At 40.8% G+C, this 22121-nt stretch overlaps 1 protein-coding gene across 2 annotated transcripts; it reads left to right on the plus strand.

Moving 5' to 3' along the window:
* The first annotated feature begins 676 nt into the window (after positions 1-676).
* On the plus strand, positions 677-21053 carry GPR180 (G protein-coupled receptor 180). Of its 2 annotated transcripts, XM_026040475.1 has the most exons (9): positions 677-815; positions 3011-3169; positions 4840-5034; positions 8658-8838; positions 9016-9065; positions 11676-11833; positions 18272-18463; positions 18817-18894; positions 20511-21053. In XM_026040475.1, the coding sequence occupies exons 1-9, from the start codon at positions 677-679 to the stop codon at positions 20667-20669; spliced, it is 1311 nt and encodes a 436-aa protein (XP_025896260.1). In that variant the 3' UTR covers positions 20670-21053. The 2 variants fall into 2 exon arrangements, with proteins under 2 accessions (XP_025896260.1, XP_025896261.1); XM_026040476.1 differs by lacking the exons at positions 677-815; positions 3011-3169 and adding an exon at positions 4415-4596.
* The last annotated feature ends 1068 nt before the right edge of the window (positions 21054-22121 follow it).

Consider the following 22121-nt stretch of genomic DNA (forward strand, 5'->3'; position numbering starts at 1 on the left):
CTCCTGCAGGGAAAGGGCCGGGATCCCGCGGGGCACGAGGGGCTCCCGCTCCCGTGGCTGCTCCTGCAGGGAAAGGGCCGGGATCCCGCGGGGCAGGAGCGGCTCCCGCTCCCGTGGCTGCTCCTGCAGGGAAAGGGCCGGGATCCCGCGGGGCAGGAGCGGCTCCCGCGCCCGGAGGCTGCCCCCCGCTGCCCGCAGCGGCCCAGGCTCCGCCCCCCGCCGGCCGCGCTCACATGAAGCCGGCGCCGCCCGTCACCAGCAGCCGCTTCTCGAACGGCGGCGGCGCCGCGGCCTCCGCCATCGCGGGCGCTTTACGGCAGCGCCGCCGCCGCCGCCCCGCACCGCGCATGCGCAGTGCCCGCTGCGCCCGGCGCGGGGCGGGGCGGGTGCGAGGGCCCGAGCGAGGGGAAAACGTCGATTTTTAGGTCATTTCTCCCCCGCCCCGCCGCCACCGCGGCGTTTTCACGACGGCGCGCTGCCTTACGGCCGGCCCCCGCGACGGACACGTCGCGGCGGAGGAACGGGCGGGGGGAGGCGCTCGCCGCCTTGGCCCCGCCTCCCCGTGGGCGGGGCGCTGCTCCCATTGGCTGCTGGGCGGCCCGCCCGCGCGCGCGCGCGGCGGCGGCGGCCGTTGGGGGTGACGTGTGCGCGGGGCGGGGCCGCGGCCGGCGCCGGGATGCCGTGGCGGCTGCTGTGGCTGCTGTGCGCGGCCTGCGGCTGCCTCCGCGCCGCCGCCAAGACCCTGCGCGGCGGCTTCGCCAGCGCCGCCGCCCGCCGCGAGCCCTGGCGGCCCGTGGCGCGCTTCCAGTTCCACGGTAGGGGCCTCCGGGGGCGGGCGGCGGCCTCCCGGCCCGACCGTTACGTCGGGTCAGAGCCGTTAGGGCGGCCGCGGGTGGGAGGGGCCGGAGAGTTCAGGGGCTCCCGTGGTGCCCGTTTTTGTTAAYAGAGGCGAGAGGGAAAGAAAATAAAGCAGCGCCGAGGCCGCTCCGAGCGTGTTGTCCTTAGCAGGGAGGGTGTAACTTTTCTAGGGATGTCCTGTTTGCCACCGGGATTACTCGGCTCTAAGCAAGTGAAATGATAGAAGTCCTTTGACTTCTGACAAGAAGTGGCAGTGCTGTTCAGCGCGTTTTTTTTTTTTTTTTTTATAAATTCTCACCTGTTTGCCCTCATGTTTTTTATTTCCTGTGTTAACTTTTCCTTTCCTGTGTTAATAATAATACTCCTTATAATAAAACTATTAATAGTAGTTCCTAACTGCTAAAAACCGTAGCAACGGGACAGAGCCCTGTTGGAATGGACAGAGAGGAAATACGTGTCACAAAAGCCTGAGTTTGCAATGGAAGGTTTGCTCTGCAGAAAGGGATGGCTCGCAAATACAGCGAGCCCTGTAAGCAGCAGCACTCTGCATGCCCATCCTGCATGGTCAGCATTTCAGTAGCTTGTAACTGTTTTCTTTTCATGGTTGGCTCTGTGGCAGAAAAGTTCTGCAGCAGGTCTTGGAAGAGCCGTGACCGTAGGGCTGTGGATGTGTGTGGAGAKTCCTCCCAGCCCACAGCAGTAGTGAGTGGAAAGCGAAAAATACCTGAATGAAGGAAAACGAAAACCAAGAAGTCAATCTGTTTTCTCTGTGCTAAGTGAGAGCTCGAGAGAGAGAAATCGGGTGGGGGAGGTAGGGAGTGACTGGAAAGCAAAGATAATTATTGGTGTCCTAGAGGAGGATGGCAGAAATACCCTAAACGGCTCTGAGGAGAACAAAAGATCTTGCTTGAAGCTGAGACAAGAACATGAAGATTCGAGATGGATATTTTCGGTGTTTGAGTGTGTTTTATTATAGAAGTCTGTGAACGTGGCATCCTTCCTGAGAAATATTTCTCCTTTTGTATGCATGCATATTCCGGGTCTCAGTGAAACCTGTATGAACTTCTTTTTTTTAAGAATGTAATGATAATTTTTCAGTTTTCTTTTTCATTAGAAATATAGGTGACTTGTTTCCCATGTAAATTTTTACAGACATCACTTTTTATCGGTTTTGTGTTGTAGGGCTGCTGTCTTGTGACAGACTCTGAACAGACAAACCTTTCCTGGCAAAGACTTATTTGAAATTGGTAGTTGTCTGTTTACTACTTTATGCCAAGGGTAGGCGGGAAAGGAGGTTATTMTCACACCTTAAAAAAATCTAAAATGGTGCAAGTTTGAATAAATTGAGTTCCTGTAATACTGATTGATTTTTCTCCAGTATATACTTCTAGTCTTGTCAAGCCTTATATTTTAGTTTAGAGCATGTTTAGCACTTAAGTGCCTAGCAGTTTGTAGTGAAAGGGAGTATCACAGTGTGTTTGGGAACTGTTGAATTACTTGGCCATAAGTTGTGTTAAAGGAACTTGTTCTGAAAAGACAAAATATTTCTGCATATTGAGATGAAGTATGTGGCTAGTCTGATTAGAGAGCATTCTGAAGTTTAGTTTTCTGTGTAAATGTGTTAGTAACGATTCCTGTCTTCTCTAAGCAAGTGTTTTAGTTCTGAATATAATGTGAAGATCCATTTCCTCAAGTTCTTCTGGCATTAGACTCGAGAAGGGCTTCGATGCTCTTAATCATGGTAAAAAAGTCGCAAAATAATAGACTTTGCATTTGTTATTGTGACCAATTGTGTCTTTACTTGAACAGGTAAAATTTGGGGTGGATAAAGGAGAAGGTGATGATTTGGAGGTGGAAAGGAGAAGACGTGGAAGAAAAAAGTAGGCTAGAAAAAGACAGTTTGAMGTAGAGTAGGTTTATGATGGCACTTAAATTTTCACCCATTTTTCACTAAGAACTGTGTATTGCCTGACTGTGTTATTGAGGTATTGTAAAACTGTGGGAAGTACAGACTGTTATGGAAAGCAGCGGTAAAACTTTTAGAAACCAAGTGAAACTCTAGTTCTGTCATTTATTACCTGTTGCTTTTCTGCTGTTGTTTGTACAACTGGCGTCAAGGCAAGAGTGGTTATTTTGTTTTTCTGATGCCAAGGTGACCATGCCGTTCTGTGTGTCAGAATCAACAACGTGGCAGTAGCTGTGACCAAGGAAGCCAGGCTTCACCTGTTCAAAGCACAGGAATGGCAGGAGCTGCACAGCGGTGCCCAGCAACACAGCTGTGCAGAGAAGTTCTCTAAAGCTCAGCTGACAAGTGAGTTGCTACTTCTTCCCCCTTAAGATTTCTTATCTATGTATTTAGAGCTAATCTATGAGCTATSTAGAAGTAGATCTATGTTTCACTCTATTCAGACTTTGCATCGACTTAATTGAAAGCAGGACTTCGATCTGCTGGCATTAAATAAAAAGATTGTGAGGAAGTGTGATTGCTTTGCTTGCATCACTGCAGAGGACTTTGTCTGCAAGTTATAACTTAATATATTGCTGGAAAGTGAGCAGTCCATGGCAAGTGGTGGGAGACTTTAATGCAAACGGCCAAATTTCATGGCAGGTTCCAGCCTCATGTTCTCATTTGTGCAGTGCTGAAAGTTACGTGTTTGGATGAACTTTTCATTTACTTATTCAGTACAGAGACTTTTTAATCTCTACTTGGAATAAAATTTTTTCTTATTCTTTCCACTAAAGCTTTTTGTTTATTTGTATAAAGATTATATTTATAAATGTCTGCATCTGCAGTGGACAGAAGTACACTTCGAGTTGTGACTTTCCTTTTTTTTTCGGTAGAACRTTAAACAAACAAAAAAAACAACAACAACAAAAACAAAAACAGATGGAGCCTGCTGCAGGTACCTCTGAAATTCTGAAATGACTGTAAGGTGGGAATGTTTAGTCCAAGGGAAACTTTCTACCTGAAAACTTTTTTTTTCATGTGTTTTGTTTCTTCACGCCCTCTCTTTTTTTTTTTTTTTTTTTTCATTTATGTCTGTAGGCCGTTGGTGAAAATTAATTAGTCTGAGTTATGTGCCTAATTTTACAGTTTGGCTTTATTATCATGTTCTTTTACCCCTTCATTTTATAATATGGGAGATCTTTGAATCTCCCATGTTTTTTTCTTTTCTCATCCTCAGCCATTATCATTAAATTTATTCTAGTGAGTTCATCTATGGCCCACTAATTATTTCATCRTTTCTTCTACAGAGGAAGGCTTTTTTTTGTGGTTGAGCTGACTAACACTAGAGTTCAGTAATCAATGCAACACCACTTGTGACTCTCGCAGTTCAACACACAAAGCTACAGATTTCATTTGCAGCAAATGCTCATTTCAGTGTGTTGTGATGAATAGTTGCCTTTGTTAAGARTCATGGTAAGATCAGTAGCATCTTTAAAGCATACATGATGTTTTTCACTGTTTTCTCCTGTTTTTCACTGTTTTCTCATGTCAACATTCCTGTTCAGTGCTCAACATATTTTTGAAAATTGAGTAGAATAAATTTCCTTTGGGTGTTTTCATATTTTATATTTATTTTTATTTGCATAAGTGTCTGCTAATGTAGAGTAGCTGTTTTGCTGGATACTGTGCAAGAAGGTGCAAGCTGCCAAAGACAGCAGAAGATSTGTGAACTTAACTATCTTCTGGCAGAATGGAGCCATCCCAAACAAACCCCAAAACTGAGCTACCAGGTGCTGCACGTGTTCTCCCAGCCCTTGACTGCRCCTAGTTGAAACCAAAGATGGAGAGCTGGGTCTTTGGTGCTGTGGGTGCCTTTCAAATTTTTCACTGTATGTTGTTTACATAGCATTTATAAGTGATGATGTGGATTTAGATTTYCTTTCAAAGATGAATTCTGTTGAAAAATCAAAAAAAAAAAAATTACTCAAGTACTTACTCCACCTTTTGTTTTGTTTGTTTGTTTTCTTCCAAAGTGACTGTGAACCACACAGAGCAAAATCTGACAGTGTCCCAGGTTCCTTATCCGGAAACATGGTATGTGTTTTATGTAGACAAGTTTACCTGCGAAGAGAATTATTCTGAATCCGAGGATATTCAATTTGAAATGGTCTTACTAAACCCAGATGCAGAAGGGAATCCATTAGATCACTTTAGCGCAGGGGAATCTGGTAAGATTTTCTTTTCTTAAAATTAGATTTGTAAGTTAAGGATCGATTTGTTAGTTAAGGATCTGATCACCCAGACAATCAATACTTACTTGAAAGTACTTGGGAAAGTGTGGAACTGGGGAATGGACAGCAGTTTCTTACATTTCAATTTCTTTTTTCTTTTTTTTTTTTTCCAAAGAGTGAATTCTATTAAATTTTCTAATCTTAGAGATAAAGCCTTCCCTGTCTCTAGAATGGCTGTCTAAAACTTCTCTCATTAGCAAAATAGATGCACAAGGAGGCATGATATTTACCCCTTTGCTGATAAGTATTTTCCCTTTGAAATTGTAAGCTTTCACTTCAGTGCGAATTTATTTCCTGACTTTAATGAATTTATTCTTGACATTTCYTAACTGTTTAAGCTTTGATTCAGTGCAGCATGAATTTACACACAACACAGTCTTTTTGCCAGTACAATGCCAAGTCAGTGTTTAGATGTTTCCAAATAAGTTGGTCAGAGGCTGGTTATTATTTAAGAAATATAAATTTGAATCTGTAAACCTGCAAAGAACTTCTAGATGTGGCTCAAGATCACAGCCAAGGAAGTGCCTAGAAAAAAACTATATGGTTTTGTTAATCCCAATCTATCTGCATAGACATCACTGCAGTACTCAGCTTCACTTGTCAATATGGCACTAACTTAGGACTGGTTTAAGGGAGGAGCCCAGCAGGCTGAGTCTGCCAACACGTACACATCTAGTCTAGTGGCTATGCAAAGAATCAATCGTTCTGCAGTCGTTCTTGGTTTCAAGAGGATATGGAGGGAACAAAGGCAGCTTCGTCTTCGAAGGGAAGAAAATCTTCACATTGAAACAGTGGGCTCTCTAAGGAAGTGCACTGTAACTCATTCATTTTTTTCAGGCTTGTGTGAGCAGTCTCTTCAAGGTACTCTCTTTATTAACTGCACTTGTTGATCTGAAAGCATAGTTTGTACTTTGATGAATTTTACATCCAAAAGTGAATTACAGGTTAATTCAGTTATTCTCCAAAGGCAGCAGTAACCTGCTAAATCAAGAGGCAAGTGCACTCTAAGACATTATCTAAGCCTTAAAGTAGAATCAAGGAGCCTACTTTCTAGCAAGGCACCTGAGTTCTGTATAAATTTTGTAATAAGGCTTGAGCATTCTTAAGTAGAACTCAGAAGAGCTACTGTGTGTGGTGTGAACTATAAATGAGTTGGATGAAGCTGTTTAGAGCTAAAATATAGGTTCTTGTTCCTGCCATGGTTGCAGAGGAGCGTGCCTCTGTTCATGCAGAAGGAGAACCTGCAACTCCGCTCTGAATCCTGAAGTTAATAACAGCCTGTGAGGACTTTTTTTATGGCAGCTTTAGAACATAATTTTTGTCCTTTTTTTTCATGAAGTATATGGTTTAGAATGTTAGAATGCAATAGAAAAGATCCATCTTTTTTTTTTCCCTCCATTACATAGTTACAGATGGTTTTAATTAGGTTTCCCTTAGATTTCATTATTCAAGATTTTTACCCTAACACAGGAGATCTCAAAATTAGCAGGCTACAAGGCTTGAGACTGTAAGTTTGTGTTATGATGTTTCCCTTGAGAGAGGAGGACTGGGTTCCCAAGCCCAACAAATAATCTTCTATTTTGTAAGAATCTAGGGTTTCCAGGAGCAGCTGACCAGGTAGGCAGCATTTGAYGTCTGAAAATCTTTGAAGTCGGGTACTCTAAAGTACTGGTCTTTTATTCCCCTCTGACACATGCAGGTTACTTAGAAAACTTGGGAAAGACAGATTGAGCATAACAGGGAACTACATAGATAGATAGATAGATATGTGTGTGTTTTTATATAAATATATATATATCTATTTAAATATAGCAGTGATCTTCAGTCTGAGCTAAGCTTGGAAGTACTGCAGGTATCAGTAGCAGTTGGGCCTCCCCTGCTGGCCATTCCAGCAAGGTACTCACCGTTTTCCCTTGCGTTTAGGAATCCTGTGACCGCAGGGTAAACCAGATCTGCTTGCTGATCTGTTGGAAAATCAGTTACACTTTTATTTTATCCTGCACTTAAATGCAAATATAAGCAGGTTTCTCTTAAACCTGTTTGGTCTTGTTCCTATCAACTACCATGTCTTTGGTTGCCAGATGCTTTTTATCCTGATTTTTTTACAGTTTATTAAAAGCTAGTTCATTTTCCAGGTGTTCCTACTCTTCATAATGAAAAAATACCCTGCTCTACAAAGTCTTTGCCAGCTTCTATTTCTGGAGCACAAAGATAGACTGAAAGGGAAAATAAGAGATTTGATCTGAAATACATGTTTTTCTTTTGTAAGACATAAGTTTTGCCTTTCTGTAGGGGGTTAGAAAAACAGGGTGTCTCTAACATTTTTTTTTTAATGAGTATTTAAATCTTAATGCTCTTGTTCTTCYATTTCATGGTATATATGTTCTGACTAGCTAAAGCTGATTAACTTTAGCAGAAGTAATAGTACTAGGAATATTCAGAATTCATCTAGCTCCCATCATTTACTTCAGCCGAGATAYTGAAATATGTGAAAATGCTCTGTTTCTGATCTCTGATTAGAACTGATTGAAAAAATCTAACAAAATTATTTTGATGGAGTAAAAAATAATGGTCATTTGATAATTTGGTAATGGTAATTTGATTTTGTGGACAAAGCATTTGGCTTCCAGGAAGGCTAAGGAAGAAAAATAAATGTTTGTTTGTTTGTTTTAATGAGAAACTTCTATTTACTTGCTTTTTCTTTTGGCACTTCTTAATGCCAGGATTTTTGACTCTCTGGTAGCTTATATGGTGGGTTCCAAAGTTTGCAGGCACTAGAAAAAACCTCCAGGATCCAGATCCTGAGGGAAGCATCATACTAGTCAACTACTAAACTGAATGCCACAGTACTCTTGTTTTGCAGATGATACCAAAACCTTTGGACTTCCTTACAGATTGGAGGAGAAAAAACAAAACAAAACCCAAAACTACAAAAAAAAAAAAAAAACCATGCCCCACTCTGTAACTTTTTTTGCTGCCCTTCTTTCGATTTATCTTTCTCTTGAGGGGAAAAAACCTCTTCTTCTTGGACTAACTGTACTTTTATGTGGAGGACTAGTGACACCTGGTGGTTAAACAGATTGTATGGAAGTTGTGTTCAGCGTTGCTCTCATTTCAGATTGTGCCTTTAAAAATTGCCACAAAACCCAAACTCATTCTAATCAGTAATGAGTATTTCTTCATCSAGAATCAGTATTTGACTCATAAAACTGGCTGCAATTGTTTTCTGCTTGTCAAGAAACTAAGTCACTTTATACTATTTCAGTATCTGCTACAAAACTGTTTATATACTGGACAGAATATCTCTTAAACTAAGAAAATTGTTGAGTAAAACAATTCAATGTTATGAGTAAAAGTATATTTTGTCAATTCAGATTATAATGAGCTACCCRAAAAAATGACTTTTTTGGCTTTGGATAAAATAAGATAATATTTAATCATTTCACATGTATTATCAATCCAGGGAGATTATTGATTAATATTATCTAAAATGCTGTAGTTTTGTGCTGCTGGTAACAAGTATTCTTTTATAAAACTAATCTGTATTTTTCCCCCTGCAGGTTTACATGAATTCTTCTTCCTGCTTGTCCTAGCTTACTTCTTAACTGCTTGCATATATGCACAGTCCCTGTGGCAAACAATTAAGAAACGTGGACCTATGCATACTGTGTTAAAGGTGCTGTCAGTAGCATTATTGTTGCAAGCTGGTTCAGCTTTTGCCAACTACCTGCATTTTTCAAGGTATCTTTGCTTACATTTACTTCTAATTTTAATATTTGAAAGTGCAGTACATCATCTTTCCTGTGACAAAACATAGATCTGACTTTTTAAAAACTGTATCATTGCCTGAGTGTACTTATGAGAGCAAATATAAATTTAAGAATGACTTATTCAAATATTCTCCTATTCTTTTACCAGTTATTCTAAAGATGGAATAGGAGTACCTTTTTTGGGAAGTCTGGCAGAATGTGAGTATGCTTGTCCATTTTTTTTATACATCCCCATATGTTAACCTATTTAGTTTATTGCCTAATACTGTTGTTGGACCAGATTATGATCTTGGGTCATATCACACCTCTTTAATGAGAAAGGAAGTGGCTTAGAGCACGAGCACAATGACAATCATGCAAAAAAAAGGCATATGCCAAGAGTTGATGTTTCTTAGCTGTGTATAGGTATTCTGAGCTGTTATTGAAACTGAATTTCTGTAACAGCTCATCCTAAAATGCAGTAGTCAGAGGGTTCTTTCCAAACTAAACATGCTGCTTTCATTTGTTTTAAAGTACCCCACAAAAGCAGCACTTGATGCGGAGTTGATATCAGAGGGTAACAAACTGTATAGGAAAGTACAGAGGACTCTCTGAATGAAGGTAAAACTTGCAGTTGGAATTAACAGCCTCTTGATGGCACTTGGAACCACAGTAATTGATGCTCTTTCTTGTTTAGAACACTTGAATTAGCAAATCCCCGCAGCCTCTCGAACAACTGTGTTATTAAACTTTCCTTCTGGTCTTCTGAAACGATATTAAAAGGAGGTCATGAGTTCTTCCCCAGTGAAAAATCCAATGCCAACTGTAATGCTCCATGAAGTGTTTCATCTTACATTTTATATATATGCAATATAGTAAATAGTGCAGTTGTATTTTCTCAAAGCACAAAATAATAGGAATAAAATCTTATTTCTCGAATTAATAACTACATTTAAGAGATTTAATTAAGAAGATTTTCCTTCTCTACTGATTTTAAAGTTCGTTGTTTCCAAAAGAGTAAGAAAGCAGAAGGAATAGAGCTATGGAAAGCTTCAGCTTCAGTTGCAGCTCTGAAGAATGGAGAGGAAGTATAGTTTGTAGATGGAAAATGCTGCTATTTTTCCCGTATTAGAAGTGAAATCCTAGTTAAAAGTCAGTGTTTAAAAATTCCCATCAACTTCAATAGGGACAGATTTTTTTTTTTATTTTATTTTTTTTTTTTTTTACCAGAAACCTGTTTAGATGGTATCCCCAGCAACTATTTTTTCCCCTCAACATCATTTAGCTTCTCCTGTGTATAAAGACCTGACCCAAAACCTAATTAATCACCTAAATTTGCATAATCATATAATCACATGAATAATTCTGGCACTCGAAAGTAACATAAGTAGTTGACAATCCTTTAACTTTAGACAAAATCAAAACTAGAAAAGCCAAAGAAGATTATTGAAGGAACATACATACATATTGAACATACAGGAACATACAGGAAAAGATGGATTGTGATGGAACTGGACACARTTCTTACCAGTTCGGATGTGCATGACTTTGTACCTTCCCTGGGTACAGTGGGATGGTCATTTTAGGAGTTTCTCTCAATGGTAAAGACCCTGCTTGGTTTCAACCCAAAAGTTAAAAGCCTGTATTGAATCCTTGTCTTGTACCATCTTATCTGGGAATCCAGATGAACTGTTGCTACACGGAAGCACAGCAGTATCTACATGTACAAGATATGATTGAGAGACAATATCTGGCTATAGCTTTTACATAGGGAAGAGGTTAGTTTCAGGAGTGACTGACTATAAAAGCGGTGAATTGGCTTTCTAAAACATYCAGATTTGATTTGCTTTTTCCATAACTTGAAATTGTGCCACTGATTTGACATTCCATAAGCTCAGGTTACATTTTTTCTAGGGCTATCCAGGTGATATTTTGCTTCAGAGAATGCAACTTTGTGACTGGAACGTACTAAATAATTCCTAAAGCTGGTGTTTGGACTTGAAAGTAACCTAGAATTCTTTCTAATGGCAGTAGCATTTCAGCAAGGCTAATGAGTAAAGCCTTGTATATATCTAGCTTGATTATTTTTTTTAATCAGCTACAACTTCAAACACAGGTTTGAGACACTGATTAAAAGAGTAACTTTATAGTGTACAGATTGTTCGTTTCAAATAGAGCAAAAATGGACACAGCAATATGAGGAAAAAGGTGTTTACACTTAATGAAATGAAGTGCAGACAGATTGTTTCTGCAAATGAAGTTGTATTTGGGTTAGTCATTAGCTTTTTTTCCTTTATATGTCTGAGAGTGGAATTYGTCCTTAAGGTGCTTTCTATTGCAGGCTGCTTTATCCTTAAGATAAAATACAAATGCTTTAAGGTACATACAGCTGTCTGTTTTTTGAGCAGGAAAGTTTGCTGGGACAAAGGAGTTAATGCCATCGTGCTTCATATTAGCAGAAAGAAATACATGGTGTACTTAGTGCACACACATTATGAWTTTGGTCTATTAGCATTTGTAAATCTGTTTATGCTGTCTGGACTCCTGAGCCCAGGCCTTTCTGGCACAAGCAGAGTGGCATTTAGCCCTGCCCGTGTCGCGGCAGAATTGAAGCCTAAGCAGAGGAAAGCTGGGGCTGAACTATCTGGTCATTGAAAACACATTGAAATAGGCACATTTGGTGACAAAACAACCTCAGCTAGTCGGAGTGTATTCTCAAAGCATATGTCCATCTTTCATTTGTGGGTATAGACCGTATTTCATTTTGCTGTAGAAGATCTTTATTACTTTGTTGTTGTGGTGACTCTGTTTTCCTTTTGTTTCCAACAGTGTGTGACATAGTCTGTCAGATACAAATGCTGTATTTGTTGTTGAGTCTGTGTATGGGATGGACAATAGGCAGAATGAAGAAATCTTATAGCAGACCTCTTCAGTGGGATTCCACTCCAACATCTACTGGCATTGCTGTAGCAGTTGTTGTTACACAGGTTTGGATTTTGTATTTATATTTATGGTGAARTATACAGCTGCTATTAAGTATGACAGAACTGTGAACCAACTAATTTCAATWTTTTATGAGGGAGGGAGTATCAAGACTGGAGAGAAAAAAAAAAAAAAAGACCCACAGCATAATGTGCACCCAGCATATCTAATAGGTAACAACACCTCTTCTTAACTTAACAATTTAAGGTGTAGCTTCGCAGTGTGTTTTTGTTCAGCTGCAAAACCACTTAAGAAGTTCCCACAGTTTTCCAAACTCTTGGTGTGCCAATTGTTTGTAGCATTAAACTGTTAAACCAAATCAGTGAAATGATCTAGATTCAAAAAAAAARRARGRAARRGGGGGGAAAAAAAAGGGGGGAAGACTTAGGAGATTTTAACACAATTATTATTTTACTGCTCTGGCTCATAATATCATGTTATAATGTTGTAATTAGTACAATGAAGGGGTTTTGTTGGGGGATGAACATAGAGCTTTGGGAAGAAAGCCAAGAATTTCTTGTCGCCAAAAAGATTTGAAACTACACCCGCAGTGTTCTCTTAGCACCACTCAAACAGTCCAGCTGGTAGTCTTTGCAGTTAATATAAGGGAATTCTTGAAAGGTTGATGTGCAGGATTGGTCTTGCAAATATACAAATGGTCTGACACATAATTTAATTCAAATAGTTTCCATTAATATAAATTAGAAAGCCAAGTAAACTAGTAGCTTAAAAGTAAATTGTAATGGAGATCATCCAACCCCGGTGGTGCCTTTTGTAAACAAATTTCTTTGAATCRCGGCATAAAGACAAGAGAATGTGGAAGCCACTGAGAATGTGGAGAACAGGGAGAAACTGGAGACAGTAATGAGGAAGAGATTAAGTTTTGTGACATGTGAGTAGTATTTGTAATTAGTATGGCTTCCAAACTGAGTAAGTGGACTACTAGAACATTAAAAGTGCCTGGGAGCTGACAGCATTCTTGCTAATTAAGAACATAACCTAAAGGCTATTAAAGGCGACAGGACTGTTGAAATTTCAAGGTAGGTTCATTACACCTTAATCTGACACCCATCTAGCAGCAGAAATTTTACATGCTGGTAGTAACRACTTCTAAAGCAAGTACTTAATTTTATTTGTGCCTCTYCACTTGTACATGTGCATGGGTGTGTTAGTGCTCTGTCAATTGAGACTGGAAAGTTTGTTCTTATTATTGTTTCCTTTTCAATTTACATAGAAAGGACACTAAGTATCAGGTAGATCTTTTTTGTTGTTACTCATGTAGTAAAAAATGGGGACAAACCCCATACATACGTGCTGCTTTTCTGAGCTCTGGTCCTCTGTGCACCTGCACCGGCTGTTTCAGCAGCACTGGAGCGTTGGCACAGAGTTGGCCATCAGACAAGCACCTCTCTGCTGCATTTTCCTTCCAGGTCCCATTGAGAGGGTAAGGACTGGCGAGAGTCTTTGGGTGGTTTTGCACCCCATCGTACTGCCTTCTGTCTCCAGGAAGGGTGCCCTGGCACCGAGAACATCCCACCCCTTCTAGAGAGGGTGTCTTCTATCTCCTGGCCCAGTACCTGCGATATATTCTTTTCTCCAGATTTCTTCTCTTAGTTGCAGAACACAATTTCTGAGCTCAGGGAAGCAGAACCCAGACCACATCAGCTCTATCAAAGGTGCTGATCTCAAAGCTTCATTCTTGGGATTACTCCATTGCTCACTGGTCTGTCTGGATTGACATGGGTGTTGGACATGCTGTAACAGGGCAATCAATGAGCACTTTTATTTATAAAAACCTAGATTGATCTAGGTTTAATTCTGTCTACCCGATGGAAAAGGGTGCTTTTGCAAGGATTTTCAAGTTAGAGCTAGCTTCCATACCAAAAGCTGGGCAGACTTACTTGGATAATCAGAAATATTGTCAGGAGTTGCTGTAGAGAGAAATGGAACCTGTGTACAGTCCCATAAAGCAGAAAAATGAAATTAAGCTGTGTTAATTTCCACAAAAACATGTTACTGATGGTCTACACTACCTGCCCTCTTCTTGGATCTGTTAGTAATAGTAGATTTGGAGGTGGTTGTTTTGGAGACGGCTGAGGCATTTTGGAAGTCCCTGGGCCCTGTGTCATTTCATAGAGGAACTGACGGCAAATTCCGAGTGTCCAGGGCCTCAGGGAGCTGTAGAGAAGCCCACACAACTTGAAGTTCTCCTATTTGCYCCTTACTGCAGAATCAAACAGAGGTCTACCCTTGTAGACAAGAAGGAAGTCGAGTAACTGGACAGCATGAGGAAACTTGCTATAATTCAAGTTAACTGCAGTTTTAACTGGCAAAACTATTCCAACTATTCCAACCCTGCAAACTCCCGCTTTCTTTTTTTTTTTTTTTTTTTTTTTAACTCTTTATACCAATGCTAAATTTTGTTCTTTCTTTCAGAAACACAAGCAATTTCCTGGGATGTGTTTACAAGTTGCCATCACATAGGGTGGATGTAGCCTACGAGTCAGCAAATCTCTGTGGTCTCTGTGGCTACAAGAGCTTACATCTCAAAGGAGGGAGGGATCTTCCATCCACATCTCCCTGTGCCTTGACTCGCTCTTTTCTTCARCCTCAAAGCAAGGGATTCTCAGGCCACTGTCTGTTCATTAAAGCTTCTGCTCTCTGCTGTTGAGACACAGGACTTGTTCAGAACATTTTATTGATGACTAGGCCTCTCTCATGACCTGAGTAGTGTCACCTATCTGGGCTGGTTGGAGAGGTCGCAGTGATCTCAGAAGAAAACTGATAGCTTTGATGTTGATGAAAATGCACATTGTCTCTTACTGCATTAGACCTTTAGGCTCTAAGATACACCCCTAGATATGCTCAGAATTAGTGTGTGCTTTTCCTTTCCTCTACCTCTGACCCCATATCTAAAACAGTTTTTCCTGCCTTGACAATGCATAGCATCAGATACCAAAGTACTAAACATGATTAGAAGCAGTTAGTGAATCCACTTCAGCTCTCTGCCATTTCCTTTCCCTCTTCCCCTTGTCTCTCTCAGCAATCTGTCCCATGAGAACCTGCTTTGACTGGAGATTGGTGAGTTATCTTRGAGTGCCATAAAATCAGTGTTGGCATTGCAGGAGGGAGGAAGAACTATACCATAATTGTTTCCTCATGTTAGGTACTTCTTTGTGTGGTTGTGGAGGAYAAACTTGTATATCTGGAACATCAGGGTGATGTCCATGGCAAACATTTTAGTTGCAGCTTAAGAGGGAGATGGGTACTGGTCAGTTGTTCTTGTCCACTGAGACCTAAGACGGGTAAGATGTGTGCACAGGTGGTGTCAGATGTTTTGGACAATGTATTGTGTAAACAAGGGGAYTGTCATTCTCCTTTACCTTGTCAAGAAGAAACTGACTTTTATGTTRGGTGTAACTAGTGCGAGTCAGCCTTTCAGTTGGGCACCCGCGCAGCTCATCCAGCTCTTCTGTAGACAGCCTGGACAKGGTTGTCCTTCTGGATAATTAGGAGGGATATTCACCTGGATTTCTTCTCTGAGCTCTTTTCAGAGCCGCAACATAGATCTGCTCAATGCCAACAGAAAAACCCTCTGATTTCTGCTTGGATGAGTTGGTGTTTGTGTGTTTTATTTGTTGTGGTTTTTTTTTTGTTTGTTTTGTTTTGTTTTGTTTTTTCAGCTTATTCCTGATATCACAGCCAAGGGAGCTGGTGTCTGCCTTTCACTGGTCAAGGCAGGGGTGTCAAGGGTTATTATTGACCTTAATTTCTGTGACACAGCCAAAGAAATTCGGGCCTTAAGATCATCTTGTCTGTGAAAGCACTTCCTTCACTGAGACCAGGTTGCATAATCTATTATAATCTAAAAAACCTCCATAGTGCAAATGTTTTATATTTCTCTTTTTGAATATTGCTTTTCTGCAGTCAGCGTGGTTCCAACTTTGGTRGCAAGAGGAATGACACATGGGGCAGCTTCACCTGGGCCAGGTTTCCAGCTTAGTGCACCAGCACTAATGGGTCCATCTCTGCCACCTGCTTATTTTGGAAGAGCACAGCGAAGCCGAAGGAAGCAGGACTTCTCTGATGTTACATTGCTGTCGTTACACACACTCTTTGATCAACTGATGTCTGTGTTGTTGGCACAGGTTTTATTCTTTAAAGGGCCAGTCCAGAGCACACCCTGCAGTCAGACACTGTTTTCCCACTTGGACCTGGACTTTGCTCCGATGGTTCATTTACTGCAGCTCTTTGTCATCTTCTCATGTGATCTTCTCTCCTGCTTTTGCTAGTAGGTTAAGGAAAACTCTCGTGAGCTCTGCCATTTGAGATTGAGGTACGCCTGTCATCCACCTCAAATATCATCTTGAAGTAGTATCAAAGTTCCATCTCCATCAGTTTCCGATGTTTTTTACCCAGGTTACAAGCTTGTATCAAAAAGATTCTATGCAGGATTTTGTTGCTGTTTAGTTTTCTCAGGCAGTGTACGTCCAGTCCAGAATGGCTAGAGAGGCTGGCCGTCCTCATGCTTAAATGCTCCAAAGGGTGATGTTCTGTCAAACCACAGTGACCCTCTAACTGGTGCTACCCTACTTGGTTGTCCGCATTAAGTTCTGCCTGAACCAAAGTAACTTCTATAGTGGGAATTCATTGGTTTCACACCATAGCTAATGATCCATGTTTTCCACTTCTATCCACTTTTATCCACGTTTGCCGGACACTGTGCTGTCTGTTAGGGTTTCAGCAGCTGTTGAGCTTTATTTCATTCCTACTTCTTGATACAATTCTCTGTCAAGTAACGTGATGATTTGGAGGTACTTTGTGGGAGTTGCCCACAAATTGAGTGTTACGGTGGGGTCATTTTTAAGGAACGTCAGTCAGATTATTCACTAGCAATCAGTAGTGTTCAAGGTGTATGTGCTAAACACTTGYCCCCCTCACATCTTTCCTTTTCCACCCTGGTAGCTGAGAAGTGAAGAAAACTGTAGCAGTTGGACTCGCTGTGCCTCRGTCTGCACAGGGGAAGGGAAGAGCGAGTGTGTGCTCTTTGGGAATATTCTGAGGGAAAACTAACCCRTCTGAATCTGATTAATTTATATCTGTAAACTGAGGCAAGCAACGTCTCCATCCTCAGGCTTTCAGAGCTACCTCAGCTATGATCCCACTTGACCTCCCTTCAGAAGGTTGCTTCCCTTGAAACCTAAGTGCAAGTTAGGTATTGCAATAGCTGGGCTAGACTGGGCTTTATTTCCTAGTCTTAAAGTGCCACTTGGCTGCTACACGAGGCCAGAGGATCTCAACTTGTATGGACGTTCTGACTTGTAACTTGGACAGTCCCTGAGACTCACAAGGGTTGTTCTTCAGCAAGTCTCAGCTTTCATGCAGTGCACWAGTCGGCACCAACCTTCTGCCCAGCTGAGATCCAGACACTGCTCATTCCCCAGTCTGTTTTTCCTTAGAGACTCTCCCAAGAACKTTTCTCACAGCACCCCCACAGAGCTGGGCTCCTCTGTAGGGAATGTGCTGGCTTGGGGGAGCTAAGGAGGAATTACTGCCTTTCACACAGCCATCTGCTGGCTGGAGCCTCTGTCCAGATGTTGGGAGGGCACTTGGAAGCCGCGAGGTTCCCTTTCCCGGTCCCTGGGCGCTCTGGGAGCTGCTGCTTGCCGAGTCAGGCTCGCTCGTGCTCTCTGACCTAGCCAATTTTGGATCCTGTTCTGCACAGTGGCACAGCTTCAAGGGAAGGGGTGGAGAGTGGCCCACCCAGGAGCAGCCCATAGCCTGGCAGCCGGGGCACTCTCCAAGGAGGTGGGAGATGCGAGCTGGATCTCCTTTAGGCAAAGGGAGGGGATTGTGGGAGATGTAAGTTCAACCTGGGTGAGAGCTTGAGCCTTTAGGCTATTGTATAAAAGGGGCAGCAGCACCACCCTCTTACTTCCCCATATTTAAAAAAGAAAAGTGAGTCCTGTTAGGATTTTGAAAGAAAAGGCGTAGTCGCCTGCCTCTGAAACAAGCTTGACAGGTTGTGCATCCCAGGTGGGGAGAGACGCCTCCCCATAGCTCTGTGGGCTGCTTTCAGTGGGCTTCCTGTTGAGTAGGCTGACTCTTGAGCTAGGTGCTTATTTTGGATCTCGTGCTACAAAGCTACATTCCTTCTATCCAAATTAGAGGAAACTTTAAATTGACAAACTTTGTGAAAGTTAAGGAATGCAGGAGATAAACTCTGATTCTGACAGTTGCACTTGGAATAATGGGTAATGCCAAAAAGCAGTCCAGGACGGTGGATTTTTTTTTTTCTTTGCATGTAATGTGATGGTCTCCAACAAGCAGAGTGGGGCCTGGCCAATTGTGCTGGTAATTCAATCTGTGATGCAAAGATTAATTGAGGTTTAGTGTAATCTTATTTACTCTAAATGTGCTTTGCTGTTGTTGTTCTTTTCCAGGGCTTTTTATTAATCTGGGAGCAGTTTGAGGATACTAATCACCACAGCTACCATTCTCACCATGGCTTAGCAAGTGGACTGCTTATTGGGCTCAGAGTTTGCCTAGCTTTGTCACTGGCTGCTGGTCTCTACCAGATCATCACAGCAGAGAGAAGCACGCTGAAAAGGGAGTTCTATATCACCTTTGCCAAAGTATGGGACACATCAGAGAGAACTGATCCCTTTCGCTGCAAATGTAATTGTGGCATGCAGTTGACTGAAGCTCTAAGCTGTTTCACTCCATAAGAACGCTAATGTTTAAATGTCTGGTGTATAAATCCTACCCTGTCATCATGCTCTGACTAGTCATTTTAATATGACAAGGAGTATAGAGCTTTCTTTAACAGAAATCCCACCTTTCATTGTGTGGTTTTCATTCTGTTGATTGAAAAGTAAGCAGTGGATTCATAAAATARACAGAAATGTAAATAGAGTTCCTGTAACTGTCGTCTCGTTCTTCTCAGCTGGCACGTAGTCATTTTATAACTTGCACTTTTCTCTTTCAGGCCTGCATTCTCTGGTTTTTGTGCCACCCATGTCTTGCAACCATTTCTGTAATATTCAGAGAATATCAAAGGGAAAAGGTATGTACAGGCAAGATAAAAGAGATGAAATTTGAATAGTAGTTGTTCTTCATGTTTAGTGTTTGTTAGCAAACTCATGCTCTTAGGCTGTTAATCTTATGACCCCAAATCAACTTGAAAAGTCTTAGTCACACAGCTCTCATTGATGCTAATGTGAGTCAGATTTTACAGAGGCTTTGAATCATATAGGTGGAATCATTTCTAGGTTAAATTAAAGGAAAATGTGAAGGGGATGATGTTGTTTCATTGTTTGCTTGTTTGTTTTTTAATTAAAAACACCTTGGGGATTCTTTTAACAAAGCTAGTAGAAAGATAAATCAGTGGATTCTTTTTTGCTTGTTTTTTAGTCTTCAGCATTTAAAAGCTTCATGTGGCTAAATAGGTCAGGGAACCTGTAGCCGAACTGTATTCTTTAGATGAAGAGATCTATCCAAATATGCTATTTGGTTTGTAAACTCTAAACAGTTAAAAACAAAGGTGGACTTACTGGGTTTCTCAGTTGCTTAACATACTGGGAACTAGGGAACTAGTTTGTGGAGCCTGCTGTGTTCAGATAAAGTGCACTACTATTCTCAGGTGGTTGGCTGCCTCATTCCACGGTAAAGCCTGCATCTTTGCTTTATAATTAATGCCATCTGTGCATGTGGGTGCAAATATTTTCTGAAGCCAAGCATTTGTGTTTGTGGAGGATATGCAAGGAGAAAAAGTGTTGCGCTAAAATGCGTAAATGAAACACCACGTTTCATTTTGGGAGGAGGAACCTGAAAGAGAATCCTCTAAACCTGCACATCAGGATACTTTCTGTTGTTGCTGGATGAAAACCTAATCATTGTGGGGAGGAAGGTGGGATGTTCTCTCCATCACCTGAGGTGGAATCAGTAAATGAGATTGTTCTCTTTTTGCAATAATTTGGACTCGGAGTAGGAAAATAAAATTTGCCCTGTATTTGCATTTGGGGTAGGCTTAACTATTGTGAGCAGYTGCAGTTCCTAAATTATGAAAATTCTGCTGTGTTTTCTTCTCTAAATACATCTCCTGTAATTAAGGAAGGTGTAATCAATAAATACTATATTTGTTTAAGAAAAATGTGTTTTTAAAAAGTTTAATTAAGCTTGAAGTTTCACTTTCTCAGAAACAGCAGTAACCTCTRTTGGTTTGGTAAATGTTGCCTTACCCATCCTTTCCAGGTGAAGAAACTTGCACTGAAAAGAGAGCTCACTAAGTGAGGCTGATAAATAAACATCCCCATAACCCCATGACCGTGCTGGTGAAAAGTGGGCTGAGAGATTTTGTTTTTCTGTTTGTTGGAAGAACAGGGTGTCTAAATGTCTCTTCTGCTGGTGGAACTGCATGGGTGGCGAATAGCAAGTCTGAGGTTCCCAGCACAGAGACAGCCACAAGGGGTAYGTGACTTTACCCAGGGCCATCTACTGACTTGATTTTTTGTGGGAGTCTGAATCCTGGACTTGAAACTGGTGTTCAAATCTTCTATAACGATTGCAGTATCAGAAGGCTTAAAGTTAAGCTCCAAGCACTTGTACAGTGTGCTGATTAAATTAAAAAAAAAAAAATCATTTTTCCACTTATTTTCTCCATTTCTCTTTTTTTGTCTTCAGATTATTACTATAGGTGTTATCCTTTGCCAGTGCATCTCCATGGTTATCCTCTACAGACTTTTTCTGTCTCATAGTCTATATTGGGAAGTATCTTCACTGTCATCAGTGACGTTGCCACTAACTGTCTCCTCTGGACATAAAAGTCGACATCACTTCTGAGATGTTTAAGAAGACTATGTTGTGTCATGTGCAATAATGACCTAAATACACAGATATTTTTGTCGCAGGTGTGATACATTGGTTTCTGTGGAAAACTGAATGATAATATGAGAGCTCTTCACTGACCCTCGTCCTGACAAGATCCGTAGATTATTCTGTTGAAGTGTTGTGGAGTGGAAAATCCCAAATCGGCTCGTTTTGCAGACCGCATGTGTGTGGCACGTGGTGCTGTGCTACATAAGAGTGACTCTTTTCTCTCCCATGAGCAGCTATGCAAAAATCCTTACTTTTTATCAGCATGAGGTTTGAAGGTCTTGCAAAATGCAGTTTTTAAAATGACTGCGAGCTGAAACAAGCTAGAGGCGAGTTGTGAAATTGGTGTAGTGCATAATGAGGAATACGGATGCTTTTTATTTTCATACTTTACAGAAAAAAAAATAAAAAAAAGAAAAAAGAATTTTATGTATAAGTGCAAAAGCAGGGGAAACAAAAGAGGGAGAGTCGTAGAAAACCTGTATGAAATGTTTACAGTAAGCTGCAGGAAACTTTCCTGTGTTAATGGTGTAAAATAAAAGCTTTTTTTGCCACTATTTTTCATATTGGTTTAAGTTTTAAGGAGAATAGCAATAGAGCTTTTATTTACTTTTTTTTTTTTTTTTTTTTTTTTTTTTTTTTTGAAAAAAAGGGGGGGGAAAGGACTGGAAATGAAGGTTTAAAAAATATATGCAGCTGAGAAGACAGAGCAACGTAAAGGTAATTAAAACAGCAGGCTCACATTTTCAAAAAAAAAAAAAAAGGAAGAAAAAGAAGAATGGGGGGAGCAAAGAAAATGGAATGGGTGATGTGGTACTAGAATTTTAATCCTGATATAATTCATTTCTCTTACATTGAGGATTCAATCATAATTAAGCCATATACACAGATTAAATTAACAGAAGCATTTCAAATAAATGTTGGTTTCAGTCATCAACTACCCATGAATTCCTGCCCAAGGATACTTAATCAGGATTAAATTTTCTATGAATAATTGAAAAACAAAATACTCACTGGATTTGTTATAATCCATGTTGGCACTGGGTTCTAAGTAGCTGCCATCTTCCATCCATTGTAATAAAGCCATAGTACTTTGTGATGCCCTAGCATTCAGAAAGSCTGTGTAAATATATACTTTATTGAAGTGCCTATTTATTGAGTGTGATTAAATCATGCTGACATTTTTCTTCCTTTGTAATAAGAACATTCTTCTTACCTCTGTGATTGAAATCTTTTTGTCTGGATTTAGTAATTTGTTAAATTTTAGACCTGTTGTCATTCATGTGTTCCTTCACAGCGTTGTTTTATTTGCTAGTAAATGAATGTTCATTTCTTCATAATAGTCTGTATTTAATTGTGTTTCTTTGAAAACATGAAGACACAAATAGCCCTGGCATTTCTATTCATGTTTCCCTGAGT

The sequence above is a fragment of the Nothoprocta perdicaria genome, unplaced genomic scaffold, assembly GCF_003342845.1.
Source record: "Nothoprocta perdicaria isolate Ctin4 unplaced genomic scaffold, notPer1 scaffold_259, whole genome shotgun sequence".
NCBI lineage: Eukaryota > Metazoa > Chordata > Aves > Tinamiformes > Tinamidae > Nothoprocta > Nothoprocta perdicaria.